The 16,998-nt window shown below is 38.7% G+C and overlaps 1 protein-coding gene across 2 annotated transcripts in view; it reads right to left on the minus strand.

Moving 5' to 3' along the window:
• Vps41 (VPS41 subunit of HOPS complex) overlaps window positions 1–16,998 on the minus strand; it is a 151,308-nt gene that overhangs the window by 56,704 nt on the left and 77,606 nt on the right. For both annotated transcript variants that reach the window (XM_028789244.1, XM_028789245.1), the window contains exons 8-10: window positions 3,621–3,740; window positions 2,489–2,635; window positions 113–179 (exon numbers count right to left, since the gene is read on the minus strand). In XM_028789244.1, coding sequence (XP_028645077.1) covers window positions 113–179; window positions 2,489–2,635; window positions 3,621–3,740 — 334 coding nt within the window. The remainder of the gene's footprint in view (window positions 1–112; window positions 180–2,488; window positions 2,636–3,620; window positions 3,741–16,998) is intronic.

A 16,998-nucleotide genomic window follows, 5' to 3' on the forward strand; every position in this document is an offset into this window, starting at 1 on the left:
CAAAGCACCAAGAGAGAGGCAGTGGTGGAAAACATGGCCTTTGGCTTCCACTTGACAAACAGATGCTCTTTTGAAGTTTTACCATCATAAAAACCATGGGAGGGGCCGGTACCTATTTCAACATAGCGACTTGGCAGATCCCTCATCTCACTGGCGTGGCGTTCCTTCACTGCGCATATCTGAAAAAGAAGTTCACAGGTTATTCTCTAGATAAGATAGGAAATTCCCTATAGCATTTTACTCAGTGAAGTATTTTTTAAAGGAAGTCATGTCACCCAAAGATGAAGCGCATATAATCTACCTAAGACATAAAAGACAGAATGGATGTGAGAGGTTGGAGAGATAACTCAGAAGTTTCGAGCACAGGCTGCTCTTACAGAGGACTTGGTTCAGTTCCCAGAACCCACATGGTGGCTCACAACTTTCTTTAAGTCCAATTCTAATGGATTCAATGCCCTTCTCTGGCCTTTCTGGGTACTGAATGCATAAGATGCCCCTATATGCATAAGATGCCCTTGTATGCATTAAGATGCTCAGATATACATTCAGGCAAAACATTCATATACTTAGAGTAAAAAATAAATCAAGCAATTAGTTTGAATAGCGTGTAACAACCATTTTTTAGATTCCCCTAGATTAGTCCAATGTGAAGTTACACTTTATGACAAAATGAACTTTCATGTAAATCCGCTGTTTCTAAGGGCCCTTTCCCTGAAGGTCTACTTAAGGACTATAGACATATGCAGAAGGTGTTTTGGTAGAACATACATACTATGGCTGTCCCAGAGTCTGCTGTCTACATATTCCCTATTAGGGTCACGTGTGTGTATAGTCTGGAAGTTAAGAGTGGTTTCCCATTATACGAGAGAAGATGGAAAAAGAGCAGCAAATATGTGGCCTATAGAGTCTAATATTTCTACTGTTAGCACTTTTTCAAAAAAGTCTGTCTATCTTTGTTTTAAATTATACAGATAAATTTGAGATCAGATATGTAGTTTTAAAGCAGCAACTAAATATATATCTATCCAATAATCTCTTACTTCCCCCATAAACACCAGATAATAGACATTATGAGTTAAATTTATTTTTAGGTTGGGAAGACTACGAGTACTATGAGTATTTTTCTTACTTCTTTCCAAATGCATATACTTTCCAAAAAGAATCTATCCAACTTTGTAATAAAAAACAAGGTTTTTTTTGTTCTTGTTTTTGTTTTAAAGTTTGGCCCTCCATACAAGATTGAACTAGCAGTCAGGTACTGAGCCACATGGTGGAGATCAGCTTCTTCCATCACTTGCATCAGGGATAGTTTACAGGCACAAGCCTCAGTAGCACTACACTATGGAACATTCCAACACAGACAAACTCAAATAGAAAAACAAGAATGAACAACATCCCAGTCTAAGGAAACCATTCGTAACTCTACTTTGAGCTACTGCTATTAATGTAAAGGCTTACTATAAATACTAAATATCATTTAAGTATTCTTCTACCACATTAATTATTAGTGTGATTATAACACTGTATCATAAGAAACTAGTATAACTTATTTGATCAACTTTCTTATTTCTTGTTTGTTTTTTATTTCTAGCCATGAATATTATAAACAATAACAGCATGCTCAGTATGCTTAAATATAAAATGTTAAGGACATTACTTAGGCTAAATTACTGGCTATATAAAGCAGCCAGATCAATGGTTAGACGTACTTTATCTTTTTGTCTAATTCCTTCTTTAGTGCACATGTGTAAATTTGCCTCCAGCACAGCAGCGACCCAGTGACGGCCACAGAGAATGCTTTCCCTAATGTGGGACAAAACCCCATGGCTGCAGGCATGTAAGGATCCACAAATATGGGACTGGCTGCTCTTCTCCTTAATTACTTTGGACATTTGTCTCCTGTTCATTTCCCCCCATTGCCTTCTCTTTCTGGTCACCTTCTGAGTTTAAAACAGGCCTACTCTCTCCCTGACCCCATACATGCTAAGGAAACTATTAAATCATCTCAGAAAAATATTTCACAATGCCAATTATATTATAAACAATGAGCCAGGGCCTCTATGCCATTGAATTATGAAATATGCAGGATGATTGAGTTTTAATCTCATCTCACTACCATCAATAACCCATATGAACCGAATGGTCAAAGAAAGGATAACAGGAAGATGAACACCTTTGACTAAGCCACTAAAATAGACCACGAGTTCCATAAACAGCTAAGGAACTGCAGTGGGACTGTGAGAAATTAAAACAGAGCTCAACTAATACAGCATCATTCTGTGAACAGAAAGGGGCAATTACTTTGCCCATCATAGAAAAGAAAAGCACACCTTAAAATCCGTACTTATGAAATAAAGTGTCCTACCACCACAGCGTTCAGATGAAAATATTAGGTTTCCCAGAAACCAGTCATGAGTACATGTTTCTTTAGACCACTCTCAATGAATCTATAATGATTTGGGTTTAACATAAAGACCAAGTAAACCACCTTGATGGAAGTTCCCCAGCCAATAATGAGTGTCACAGTGTCCTTCCAGCAGAGGCTGCAGGGATACATATCTGGGCGAAGACTTATATCATCTCGGGGAACATTGGTGATTCTTTGCTTTGAGGTGATGTCAAAAATCTTCACACCCTACAAAACAAAGCAACATTAAGCATCTTGTATTCTGGAGAGGGAGCACAGCAATAGGTGTGCTATCAAAACAATAATGGGCATGCCCAGGAGCCATATAATGGCATGGATCTTTCTTTATACAAACGCTATGAGAACCAAAACTGCAAGGCTCCTTTCTGGACAATGGCTCTGTTATTAGTGGAGGGTGTAAGTAATGCAAATCCAGCACAAACATGTTTTGCACAGAAACAGCAAGTTTGCTTTCAACCTTATAGGTGGCAGGCATTTCTAAAGAAATTCTTCTGAACGAGAATGAGTTTTAGTTTTTCAGAAAGGCTTTGGTTCTGAAAACCCATCCATTCAAAGACAACAACATGTGACTCTTCGAAGTGCTTAAATGGAGCCATCAAGTGCAGCTGGCTGAACATGAGTCTAGAGACTGTGGCTGTTATAAGGAGAATCCCAAGCAGCAGGGTTGAAATGAGACAATTTCTACTATTTCTAACCAAATGGAACTGATTTTCTCAACTATGTGTTGAAATTTCAGAGCATGACAGATATGAAAAAGACTACTCTTTAAACTTTCTCCAAGCCCCAATTTACGTTAAATAAACTTTAAGTGCAATACTGAGAGTACAAGATACTTTTTAAATGACAGGCCCATGTTTTGGCTTATGATTATACTTGGAGTAAAAAGGAAGTCAAAATTTGCTTCTCTCAGTGGCCATGAGCAACGGGTAAATGGCATTTTCAGAGCACGTGCCTGAAGCAACCCTTCAATAATTAAGATGGCGCTTCATCTTCCTCTAAAACAGTCTACAACATGTTGAGAATTACTATGTACTATGAAAGGCCAGGCGAGCTGACTTCCTTAAGCTGAGGTGTGGTATTAATCACCCATGTTTATTAGAACTGTAATTCCATCGAGTGTCCGTCCTGGCCTTTCCATCTGGCAACCTGCTGCCACTGCGCAAGTGCTAGACAGACAGACGTGTGCCTTTACCATGTTGTTGGCCCAAGCAATCAGGTGGCCTCTCCACTTCACACTCCTTATGCTCCCTTCCCCTTCGTGTAGGACAGAAGACTTCCATCTGTTCATCCATGTCCGTTCAAATAGCAGCAACTGTGGACACAGCAAAACACAGGTTTTCAGATACCCAGAGTCACATACAAGATCCTTTATTCATCCCTTCTGCCTGGTGGTGTTACTGAGTGACAAATAAGCCACTCTCCATATTTTTTTAAGCTTATTTTAAATAGATACACTGCTTTTGGAAAGAATTCCCTACACATCTTGAACTGCCTGAATTCCTCCTTAAATTAGATTGGAGCACTGACATTATGACAAGTCTTAGCCACAAGATGGCACCAAAATACCATTACTCGGAGCAAACAATGCCTTCGTCAATCCAGCTTCAGGAAGGCTTTTCAAATAAGAAACTGGGAACTAATTCATTTTGCAAACTGGGAAATCCGAACCTTTTAAGTTTCTCACTGACAGGACAGTCATCACAGGTTAAACTGCTTTAGTTGAAAACAATCATCTTTTCTTTCATTTAATCCAAAGCAAATTATTTGACAGTATCTTTTTAACAGTAAATCAAATCACAAAAGTATGGACCATTTGCTTTAGGATTTAGGGTCTTTAAATTTTTCACAGTCGGTAGATACTGTATAAAGAGAAGAATCTATTGTGAAATCTCATCAGAAAATTTAAAATAAAATATAACTGGTCAAAACTCCTTAATTCTGAAGAAAGTACAGTTCTGATAGTTTATACATTAATAACATATTTTTCTTGATATACCCAACTTCAACTCTCTAAGCAATGGCATCTATAACATGTATCACTGAAAGAATGTCAACCAGAAGTAAGTGTGTTACCACTGTCTGCTACACTGAGGACAGAGGCTGTGAGAGGGCTAGGGTGAGGCAGAGGCAAGCTTCACTATTGTTGGTCTAGAATGCTGGTGTAGAGTTCTTGGTCTATGTGTAGAGGGATCTCTGACATCATACTCTAGGATTACTGGCAGATGTCACCACTCCTGGTAAGAGAATTTTTAAAATTCCTTTAAGTTCACCTCAGCGTTTTGTGTTATCTTCTACCGTGTCCAAAGTATCAAGGAGGAAAGATCAGGGATAACCTAGAAACTGATGCTATGCAATAAGGCAGTGAGCAAAAAGTACATTAAAGTTACAGATGACAATCACAGGTAGACTGAAAACATGGAAATTACTGAGCACAATATGGAGACTGATAAAGCCAAGAATGTGTCAGTGTGTCTGTCTGTCGACCTACTTACCTATCTACCTATAAATATCTGTCTCTCTACATATGTGTATTATCACTATAAAAAGACCCAGAATATTTAAAAAAACACTACAAAATAGTATTTTCTATGATACCTCTTAAATATGAATAATTAGCCATATATTAAATATTTATTTACATAGAAAATAGTATAGAAATATGAGGCATATATTACAAAGTAATCATAATTCTAAAAAAGGGTGACAGGAAATCTTACATAGATATTTTTCTAAATATTCATGTTGCTTTTATGTTAACTCATTAATAAGGATGAAGTCCATCGTCTTATTTTTTACAATCAAGTTAATTTAGAGAGCTAGCTGAAGCAATAAAAAAAAAAAAACAGACTGAAATCTTAAAAAGAGGACCCAAATGTGCTTCTGAATTAATTTACAGAAACCACCACTGTTTTTTTTTAATTAAAAGATCTCTGAGAATTTTATGAGTACTATACTTACATGGTTTCTATTTTTCCTCCTTCCTCTTCCTTTTGGATTCATGACCTTTTCTTTAATTATTGCTACACACACACACACACACACACACACACACACACACACACACTCAAACACACTCACACCATCATATAAACATAACCTGCTAGGTCTATTTAGTATTGTGACTATGTACATGTGTTAAGGGCAGACTGTCTGGGACTGGAGAACTTATGAGTCCTGAAGAAGACTGGATAGAAGGAATTTCACAAGGCTCTGTCTCTAGATGAAGAGGTATAGCAATTAATCACTACCCTTCTTTTAAAATATACCATCAGCTTCTTCAGAAGATCGTTAAGACTTACTGTAAATAGAAACAAAATCCTGATTCACTCGACAGAGTTCCCTCTGCTACAATCAATTTGCTCGGGGTTACCAGAGGTTTCCTGGACCCTAGCTTCCCCATGTCCTGTTCTACTTTCAGGAGTTCTAGCAGAGGCAGGAAGAAAAGGAGACAACTCAGAAGTCAGTCCAGGTCAGGTTTGGTTCAGACCTGTAACGTCTGTTTGACATGAAATGGGGAGAGCAAAGATCCTCTATGAAAGTTTCAATAAGACAGAAAGGCCCAGGGGATATCACATGCTGGAAAAACGAAACAAGCCTGAAACCCAGAGAAGTAAACAAGCTAACTTCACTAAATGAAGGAAACATTTTAAACTATTTATCACTACAATTTAAATGTGATTTGTCTTCATTTTGGATGGTCCTTGAAACAACAGTTTTAAACACATCACTACTGCCTTTTGTAAATAAAAAATAAATTATCTGTAAAGAAGCAAGCACTCTTCTGTGAGTCATGTCTCTCCACTTGCTTGGTCCTGGTATGTGCTTTATAATCATGCTGGTCCAATCACAGCACCACGGTCCGGTTAAGGTACCATCTTCACTGAGTCTGGCTATCATTTGAGCTTCCTTGCATCTCCCTGCTAGAGAAAGGACCATGCCTTTCACTTTGCTAGACACTCGGGCATGATGGACAGGGAGATAGCAAGCAGGCTTTCTGAGAGCTACTCTTAGTCCTCCTCTCATTGTTAACACGTGATGTGTTTGCAACTGGTATAAGAAATTTTCAAATGTTACTTAATACATGGAATTTCTAACTGTACTTAATACATAGAAATCTGTCCTGTCTCTAAAATTTAAAGGAAAGAGTTCAACCTAATTCACACAATTAACACATCTTCTCTGTCAGAAGGTCCTGACTCTATTGAGCTCATGCCCAGCTCCTGCATGAGGAACGCCCATTCCTGGAGGGCAGAAGATTTGACTTTTACAAAGCTTATCACAATTTTGAAAACTACTTTTAATGTCAGTCTTCCCTTGCTCCACTTAAGAAGCTGATGATCTCTTCATTGAGGGACACAGATGTGCCCTGTTTGGCTCTCTGGACTTGATAGCATTCACTTCTCTGGCTCTATGCACCTAACCAGCTCCTCCCTTGCATCAGGTCCCTCCTGAGGAACGGCTCCTCAGCAGGTCCTCTCAACCCTCTTCCCCTGCCCTTACTCCTAACACAAGCTGCTAAGCCTTACACGGTAGGTATTCAGCTTCACATGTCTGCTAGTAATTGCTGATGTTTTTATCATTGTCCTTCTGGGGGACTTGCTCCAGGGGACAAGGGCTTCATGCAGGAGACCAGCATCAAACGGTGCACTTTCCGTTTACAGTCTTATACTAATCTATGGGAATTTTTAGTAGGAACACACTTTCAAGCAGGAATGCCAAGGAAGGTTCTGCACTGATGATTTAGAGAACGATAAACGACTTTTCTTACAGACATTCTGCACTAATTTAAGTACCACAAAGCTATCTGCCCTGATTTCACTGACATTTAATAAAATCCATTTCTTTCTTCTAGTCATAAACCTGCCTAGAGACCTACTGAGCACGAGTGTTCTACAAAGCATTTTAGGGGTAAGTCATTGAACGAACTAGCCTTAAAAGCAGCTGGTTAATTTATTTGGTTTGTCTTCCACATCCTGTATTATCGAATTGTCATTATCCCAATACTGAGAGCAATCTAAGCTCAATGGGAGCTAAGCACACAGAGAGGAAAGGCTGTTTCCAAGAGCTCTATATTTTTGTTGTTGTTGGAGAGAGTATTTTAGAGCTTTATTTCCCATAAATCCACATTCTGGCAGTCAACACTCTCAGTACTTATATTTCAATAGGAGCCTTCACATACCAGCAATATACTTTATTCTTCTATGTTGTGTGCTGATAGATGTATCTAACACTTTTCTACACTACAAAGTGGTAAAGGATGCACATCCCAGAATCTCCCACACCTGTGCCAAGATCCCTAGCAGGTTGGAATACAGCCTGTGTTTCTGGTACCCGGTGCTATCATTACCAATCACCTACTCTCCCCTAATAAAGGAAAGGGGCATGTTTCAATTGTCAGCTCGGGATCTTGCAAGTTTATGAACAATGTGACTTTTTAGCCTTCTTCAATCCAAGCACCAAAGACAGGGACAGAGGGATCATGCCACAGGAAGTAGATATGCAAGGCATCAGCTTTGTTCCTATAGGAGGGAAAAGGAGCTTGAGAGAGAGTCCACAAACAACAACCGTTGCTAAGTCAGATGAGACAATGGACAAAGAAAAGATAATTAATCTTTTATGAACATAAACCTCTGCAGGTCAGAACCTAACAGGGCAGTATCAGGAAAACGAGGCAAGGGCAGAAGGACAGGAAGTCTTGCTATAGGACTAAAAGATTCGAGAATGATCCAAAATAAAATTGTTAATACAAAGCAAGGATGGAAGAGATGGCTCAGTAGTTAAGGGTCACTGTTCTCCCACAGGATCAGAGCTTGTTTCTCCATACCTTCATCAAGTGGCTAACTGGCCTCCGTAGGCTGTCTCTCCTCTCTCTCTTCCTCTCTCTCTCCCCCTCCCTCTCTCTCTCTCTCTCTCTCTCTCTCTCTCTCTCTCTCTCTCTCTCGGACATACACATAACTTCCCATAACTAAAACTGAAATAAGTCTTTTTTTCCTAATAGAAAAGACAACTGAATGAAACACTATCCAGTGTGGAGAAGGTGCTGGTTGTGCACAGCTGAGAGAAGCCCCTAATTCTGACAGAGCCAGGGGTGAGCAAGTAGCCAGGGGAGCAGGTGGAAGCCTTCATTGTGCATCTTGCTTTGATTCAGGACCAACATGGCCAACATATTGGTTTTTTGTCTTTTAAAATCTCCACAAAGAAAGATCATAAAGCACGGCAAGATAGGGAATATTCTCGAGTATATTCTCGCTTTAAATTCACTGGTTAATTTCTGGACCTGTTACATCCTTCAAACGTCCACTTCTAGAGCTAATTTCATGTGCTGAAAAGAAGTCAAATGCAGACCAAACACTGCTGCCACATGAAGCACCTATGCACAGGAGTCTCACAGCCACTGGACTCTATGTGCTTCATAGGTAATATTTCAGAAGCATGATGCCCAGACCATGAAGGCTAACTAATTTTGTGAAGACTGTGTGGACATGTTGAATCGCTGCAAGGTCAAGTCTACTTAGCTACCACAGCTTCAAACTAGAAAATGAACATGAAAAAATGATGCTAAATACAAAGGGTCCCACGAGGAGCAGTTTCTTTTGTATTATAAAATAATAGGACATCTGGGTTCTTTCCAGCTCCTGGCTATTATAAACAAGGCTGCTATGAACATAGTTGAGCATATGTCCTTGTTATATGTTCGAGCATCTTCTGGGTATATGCCTAGGAGTGGTATAGCTGGATCCTCAGGTAATGCTATGTCCAATTTTCTGAGGAACCGCCACACTGATTTCCAAAGTGGTTGCACCATCTTGCAGTCCCACCAACAATGGAGGAGTGTTCCTCTTTCTCCACACCCTCGCCAGCATCTACTATCACCTGAGTTCTTAATCTTAGCCATTCTGACTGGTGTGAGATGGAATCTCAGGGTTGTTTTGACTTGCATTTCCCTGACGACTAAGGACACCGAACATTTCTTTAGGTGCTTCTCGGCCATTCGAGTTTCTTCCTTTGAAAATTCTTTGTTAAGCTCTATACCCCATTTTTTAATAGGGTAATTTGCTTGTCTGGAGTCTAATTTCTTGAGTTCTTTGTATGTATTGGATATTAGCCCTCTATCAGATGAAGAATTGGTAAAGATCTTTTCCCAATTTGTTGGTTGTCGTTTTGTCCTATTGACAGTGTCCTTTGCCTTACAGAAACTTTGCAATTTTATGAAGTCCCATTTGTCAATTCTTGATCTTAGAGCATATGCCATTGGAGTTCTGTTCAGGAACTTTTCCCCTGTGCCCAAGTATTCGAGGCTCTTCCCCACCTTCTCTTCTATTAGTTTCAGTGTATCTGGTTTTATGTGGAGGTCCTTTATCCACTTAGACTTGAGCTTTGTACAAGGGGATAAGAATGGATCAATTTGCATTCTTCTACATGTTGTCCTCCAGTTGAACCAGCACCATTTGTTGAAAATGCTGTCCTTTTTCCACTGGACAGTTTTAGCTCCTTTGTCAAAGATCAAGTGACCATAGGAGTATAGGTTGATTTCTGGGTCTTCAATTCTATTCCATTGATCTTCCTGCCTGTCTCTGTACCAATACCAGGTAGTTTTTATCACTATTGCTCTGTAGTACAGCTTGAGGTCAGGGATGGTGATTCCTCCCGAAGTTCTTTTATTGTTGAGAATAGTTTTCGCTATCCTGGGTTTTTTGTTATTCCATATGAATTTGAGAATTTCCTTTTCTATCACCAAAGGTAGAGGCTGAGGTGGAAGTCAGAAAGTGCATGCTGATAAGAGCCTGATATGGATATCTCCTCAGAGGTCTCAAGAGTCTGACATACTCAGAGGCAGATGCTCACAACTAGCCATTGAACTGATCATGGGGTTCTCAATAGAGGAGTTAGAGTGAAGACTGAAGGAGAGCTGAAAGGATTTGCAGCACCATGAGGAGAGCAACAATACCAACCAACCACAGCTCCCAGGGTCTAAACCACCAGCCTGGGAGCACTTAGGGAGGGATCCAGCGCTTCAGTTGAATATGTAAGAGTGGAGGGCCCTGCTGGGCATAGGTGGAAGAAGAGAACCTTGACCGCATGAAGGCTGGATCCCCCAGGGGGTGGGAATTTTGAGGGTGGGGAGGTAGGAGTGGGGGGGTAGATAGAGGTTACATCCACAGAGAAGAAGGAGGAGGGGTGAGGGGATTGGGGGTACCTGGGTGGGTGGGGGATGGGGTAAGGGTACAACATAGGAAATGTAAATAAAACATCCAAAAAAAAAAAAACAGATAAAACAGCAGGCAACTGATATAAATCTATGGAATAACCTATCTACCTCCTACAGGCTAAAATATCAACTTACCCATTGTGAAATGTAGACTATTTAACACTGTTGTCTATAATACCTACAGATGCATGTTCACAGCTACAAATGCCTAAGGAATGAATTCATCTTAATTTGTTTTAATCACCTTTCCTATCATCTTTGTGAAAGTCTGACACTAACTGGACATACAGTCAGTCACTGGTAGATCCATAAACGTAGCAGAACTGATGGGTTTGAATAGACTCACATCCCGGGATGTGATATGCAAATGCAGTCAACATAAGCAATCACTCCTTATAGACTTCAATTTCTACTTGTCTCACTTGACCTCCTATATAGTATCTCCTTGAGAACAGGAATAATTATCCCAGATTTAGGCAATATTGGTAATAAGGCTTCAGGCTGTTCAGCAAGCAGCAATAATTTGTGTCCAAAGTGACAATAAATATCAAGTGGACAGTCTTCATTGGCCTGGCTTCTATTACATTAAAAGCTGCCCTGAGCAAAGAATGTTATCAGACATACCACAAAGGCAGATTTAGATGTGGATAATAAAATTTTCAAAATTTCTAATAGTTAAAGTCACTGAAAAATAATGGCTGGCAGAGAAAACCATGACAGAAGTTTTTTGCACACAGCTGGGATAAATGAGTGTGCATTGCTTGGAATGTAAGTTTATTTGGCAATGTGTTCAAGTACTTAAAAACTAGTGATTACCTTTGACTTAATAATTCTAATCAAAGGAATCAATGCTAGAAAAATAATTCCAACAACAGGAAAAAGCTTGTGTCCAATGATTCCTAGATTCAGCACAGCAAAGAAAAGGATCAAGTGAAGAGATGGCATATAGACAGGGAAACTGATGGCAGTTATCCAAGAGTGGTAATGACTATCTAGAATGTATAACAATGAAAACAATTTAATCAGCAAAAGAATGAATCATCAAGTTAATACGTAGCATCTGAACAAATACATCTCAAGAGAAGAACAAATGGCCAATAAATAGGATGAAAAACTTTTCAATTTTTTGGTCAGAAAGGAATGCAAATGTACTTTGAGATTCTCCGCCCAATCAGAATGGCTATTATCAAACAAGCAAAGCAAACAATTAATATTCTGATGAAAATGTGGGAGAAAAAGCCCTACGTGCTGCTGGTGAGAACAGGAACTAGTCTAGTCATGTCACTGTGGAAGTCATTAGGGATAGTCCTCAAAAAATGAAAAATAGTCAGTGTTAAATATATATTCCAAGAAATAATCACACTACAGTGATATTTGTACACCCATGTTTACTGAGTATTATTTGTAGTAGTTAAGTTATGAAGTAAACATAGGTGCCTACCAGAAGATGGAAGCTTTCGTGTTTTGAAAGAAAATGGCCCCCACAGATTCACAGGGAGTGATACTAATACTAGTGGGTGTGGCCTAGCAGGAATAGGTATGGCATTGTTGGACAAAATGTATCTCTAGGGATGGGCTTTGAAGTCTCAAGGTGTTCCAGCTAGGTCCAGTGTGGCACTCTCTTCCTGCTGTCTACTGATCTAGATACAGAACTCTCAGCTACCTCCACAACACCATGTCTGTCTGAGTTCTACAATATTTTCTACCAAGATGACAGCGGACTAAACTTCTGAACTGTAAGCCAGCTCCAATGAAATAATTTTCTTAATAAGAGTTGCTGTGATCATAGTGTCTCTTTACAGCAAAAGAAATCCTAAGACAGAAGTATAAAGAAAATATGGCATAAATGCATAATAGAATACTATTCAATCACAAAGAATGTTAATATATATAATATATAAGTTAATGTTAAGTTAATATAAATTACATGCAAGACAATAAATGAAACTGGAGATTATGCTGAGTGAAATAAGCAAGACAGATTTTACAACACAACTTGTAAGTAGAAGAGAGACCACTAAAGAAAGAGAATGGGGTGGGGGGAGAGAGGCAAGCCTAGAGAAATAGGAAGGAAGAAAGGAATGGGTAAGAATATGTAAAAAGGACAGATACATTCAAACCACAATATATGCATTACAGAAATGTCAAGGTGAAGCTTATTAATGTATACAGCTACTATGCATTAGCTGGAGCACAGCGGGGGGAGCTTCCCTGACAAGCATGAGGTCCTGGGATCTATCCCCAGCACAATATAAATCAGGTGTGACTGTTTACTCCTATATTCCTACCATTCAGGATATAGAGGCAGATGGATAAGAATTTCATGGTTATCTTTATCAAAATAAGAATTTGAGACCAACTGTGCTACAGGAGACCCTGTCTACAAAGGATGATGATGTTGACTACAATGGCAACTGCAATGATGATGATGATGATGATGATAAGGAGGAGGAGGAGGAGGAGGAGGAAGACAAGCAGCAGCAGCAGCATTTCTAGCTTTATCACAAGTAGACAATTGACAAACATGGACACAAACTAAAGGTCCAATAACAGAAAAACAGCTGAGAAAATTAAGCAGACTTGTAGAATGGTCAATCATGCAACTATTAAACAATACTAATAAAATGACTTCAAGAATGCAGGAAATTTTACATACTACAAATTTTTAAGTAAAAACAAGCCCTAAACTGAGATGACTTTATACATTCTTTCATTAATTTATTATAAAATATATGAATGTATCTAGCAAAAAGAAGACCAGTAAGTATGTTCATAACCCTGCTCAGGCATACCACAATCAACGATATGGTGTATTGCCCTTCCTAAATGTACCTACATACATAATTGTATTTCTAAAACAATGCCATGGGACCCTTGATACACTTTTTAAAAGTACATCAATAAAAACAAACTATCAGATGTTATCACAGTACTTAAACCCACGGACAAAGGGAAAGACTGATCTGTCAAGAGCTTGGCTTTTGACTCACAGGTAACCCTTGGTCTGCTGATAAACAACTCCACAGAGCACCAGCAGCATACAAGGCCACTGAGTGAGCGTGAAGGATCTTGGTAAAACCAAGACTACTCCATAAGCATGTCTGTATGAACACTTTCCAAAAAATAATCACATACCTCATCCTATCTCAAATCACAGACCCTGCTTCTTTACTATTATGCTTTAGCATTGGCGTAACCTCTGTCCTTTTAGATAAAGCTTAATTAGATACTCAAGAACAGGACTACTCTGGCCTCTTTAAGCCTAGATTCTAACACAAACAACTGCCTCCTGCAAAGCACATCCTAAAATTGATTCCATCCTCAAAGATTATCCTTTGACATCCTCTTCCTAAAATATATGACAGTTCTCTTAGTGATCTAGAGATAAAGGGCACACAGCCATCTAGGTATGGAGTGTGTTTCAATCTTCAATGTTAAAACGATCAAAGAGAAATATTGTTTGAAAGCTTAAAAACAAAGAAAATAACACTATCAGATTTCTACATAGAAATTCTTACATATATGCATACAAAAATACCTGTACACAAGTTTCTTTCTCCAAAGATTTAGAATATTTATTTTTTCATCAGATCATCATTCTGGTTAATTAATAATCTTACTGTCATTCTACTACTACTGCCTGACTCACATTCTTTCAAAAACCACTACCCACTGTCATGATGTAGTAGTGTTCATGCAATGACACTGATAACACTATCTGGGATCCTCCACAAAGAAATAGGCTCTGGAAGCAGATCTGAGCTAAGCAGTCCTTGAAAGGAACACTTCAGTTTTTATGAGTGACACTACCTAACAATGGTTGTTGCTGTAATCCCATCTTTTATGCAGCCCTACTTAGAAAGAAAGGGAAGGAGGGGATATTAATAACAGCCCATCTGTATTAAGTCCCACAAGAAAACATGCCGAGCATCTCTCCACCAGTTCTACTATTCAAATTGCAATGAGAGATACGGTAAATAGGAAGCAACAGAGGCTTGACTGCTCCAGGAAGAGAAGGATTCAAGGAGGTGCTATGATCAATACACATATGTGACACATAGAAAGGGCTGAACTTCAGCCTGCAAAGTGCTTGCCTTACAAGCATGAGGTTTGATCCCCAGAACCTATGTAAGAGAAGGCAAGCTTATGCTTTTAGTTCTAGTACTGAGGAGTCACAGGAAGGCTGATTGCTTGGGGCTCAATGACTGGTCAAATTAGTCTACATAGATTAAATTAATTAATTAGCTAATAATAATTAATAATAATAAAACTAATTTAACCAATTAGTATTTCATAGTTCAGTTCGAGACCATCTTTAAAAAAAAAAAACAAAAAATACAGGAGAAGGGAAGGGAAGAAGAAAGAAAAACAGAGAGAGAGAGAGAGAGAGAGAGAGAGAGAAAGAGAGAGAGAGAGAGAGGACAGCTGAAAGAACAGCACCTGAGGTTGTCCTCTGGTCTCCACATGTATGATCAGACACAATTACATGCATATATACATACATGTGGACATGCACAACCAAAAAGAACTCTTACATATAGAAATTTTTTTTAATTTTTTTAAAATTTATTGAATTTATTGAAAAAAATTGAACTCCTTGCAGAAAAACTTTCTTAACAGGCATTCGACGGCCTTGTGTCACCAAGATCATGAAAGAAATGAAGTTAGCATGATCCTTCCCACATTCCACATGCAGTGTAGACACCATTCCAAGACTGGGAGTCTTACAGAGAATCAATAGGAAAGCAACTGACATTTGGCATAGATGAATAAGAAAACGTCAATGTTGTGACGTAAATAATTTCTAGTTTAAGAAACTAATTTCTATTTTTAGCTTGACCATTATAGAATATATGGAAAACTTCACCAAAATATGTTGCCACAGAGTTAATTTGCAAATTGGTTTTATGACTGAGAAAAAATGGTTTGTGGAGATTACATTTGTGTTTTACTTCTTGTTAGCTGGTGTTTTTTCATGTTGATGTGCTGACAGCATTAAATTCTAGAAACAGAAACACAATTTGGAACAGAGTGTACCAAAGCAGAGAAGGGTGGGGGATTTCTTAGCAGTTCAACATAAAGCCACTAGTACATAAACTTGGCGATATCCTGTGGTTTAATACTGACTTGACCAGGAAGTCTTCAACATGCATTCTTAATTCTTTAAAAATGCTCCGTTGAAAGTATAATGGTAAACTGTGTGAAACAGCATGCCGAGAGAAGGCTTCCCAGACCATCCCATGACAGTGTTCACAACTATCCTAGACAGCTGATCCTTGGACTGTACACAACAATGTACATAGCAGTGTCAAAATCCTGGGAACCCTACAGGCAGGATATGATGCAACCACACTCTGCAAACAAACAAACAAACAAACAAACAAAACTAAAAAACAAAACAAAGACCTACCACAAGTGTCCAACCTAGAACAGGGAAGTGGCTGTCCTCATTTCATTTAGAAGGTCCTTTCCGTGTTTGCTGACTGACATTTTTCAGCATATAAAGCAACCTGCGTCTGCACCCAGGTACCTTCACGTTATCCCACAACAATGTCAAGCAGCTAACTATCTCACATTTAACAATGAACCCTGCTATGAACAGTGTCACATGAACTAACACTTTGTGAAAGGAGTGGAATCAGTGATCAGTGAAGGGTACTCCAGAGTTCAAGGGTAGAGGCTGTATAAAGCTAAGCTTATCTTGCTGACAAAGAAAGCCATACATAAAGAAAAGAAAAGAAAAGAAAAGAAAAGAAAAGAAAAGAAAAGAAAAGAGAAAAGAAGAAAAAGAAAAGAAAGGAAAAGAAAGGAAAAGAAAAGAGAAAGGCATCCACAAAGGACACACTTAGCAGCTTTACATCTAAAGCCAAAAGTCCCTGCCTAGGCTCATTTATCAGACTTACTACTTGTGTAAAATTCTATTAGTTCCTGTGTGTTCGAGCCCCCTCAGATGACACTTTCAGAAGAGAGGCTTCTTTTCTTGTTTTCTTTCTTTTTTTAACATGGAAACAAAACAGATTTTGAATATGCTTTTTATGTTCAAGTGTCAAGCAGTAGAGTCCACAGATTTAACTATAGTACTTCTACTAAGAAGTTTTCTTGGGAATCAAAAAAAAAATTCTAAACATAAAAAAAGAAAGAAAGAAAAATAATACACTCTGGCCTACTATTCCTACCTAGTCCACTATGGATAAGCCATCATCTCCCTAAACTAAGGAGCTAGCACTTTAAACAAGTGAGAAGGGCTGTGTCATCCCTGGAATTTCCTGCACATTCCTATATTTATGTGGCACAAATGTGAAATGAAAATTTTAACCACTTTGTGATATTTTAAGGAATTAACTTTAATAGTTGTGGTGTG

This window comes from Grammomys surdaster, unplaced genomic scaffold (genome assembly GCF_004785775.1).
Source record: "Grammomys surdaster isolate TR1022 unplaced genomic scaffold, NIH_TR_1.0 125807, whole genome shotgun sequence".
In the NCBI taxonomy this organism is placed as follows: domain Eukaryota; kingdom Metazoa; phylum Chordata; class Mammalia; order Rodentia; family Muridae; genus Grammomys; species Grammomys surdaster.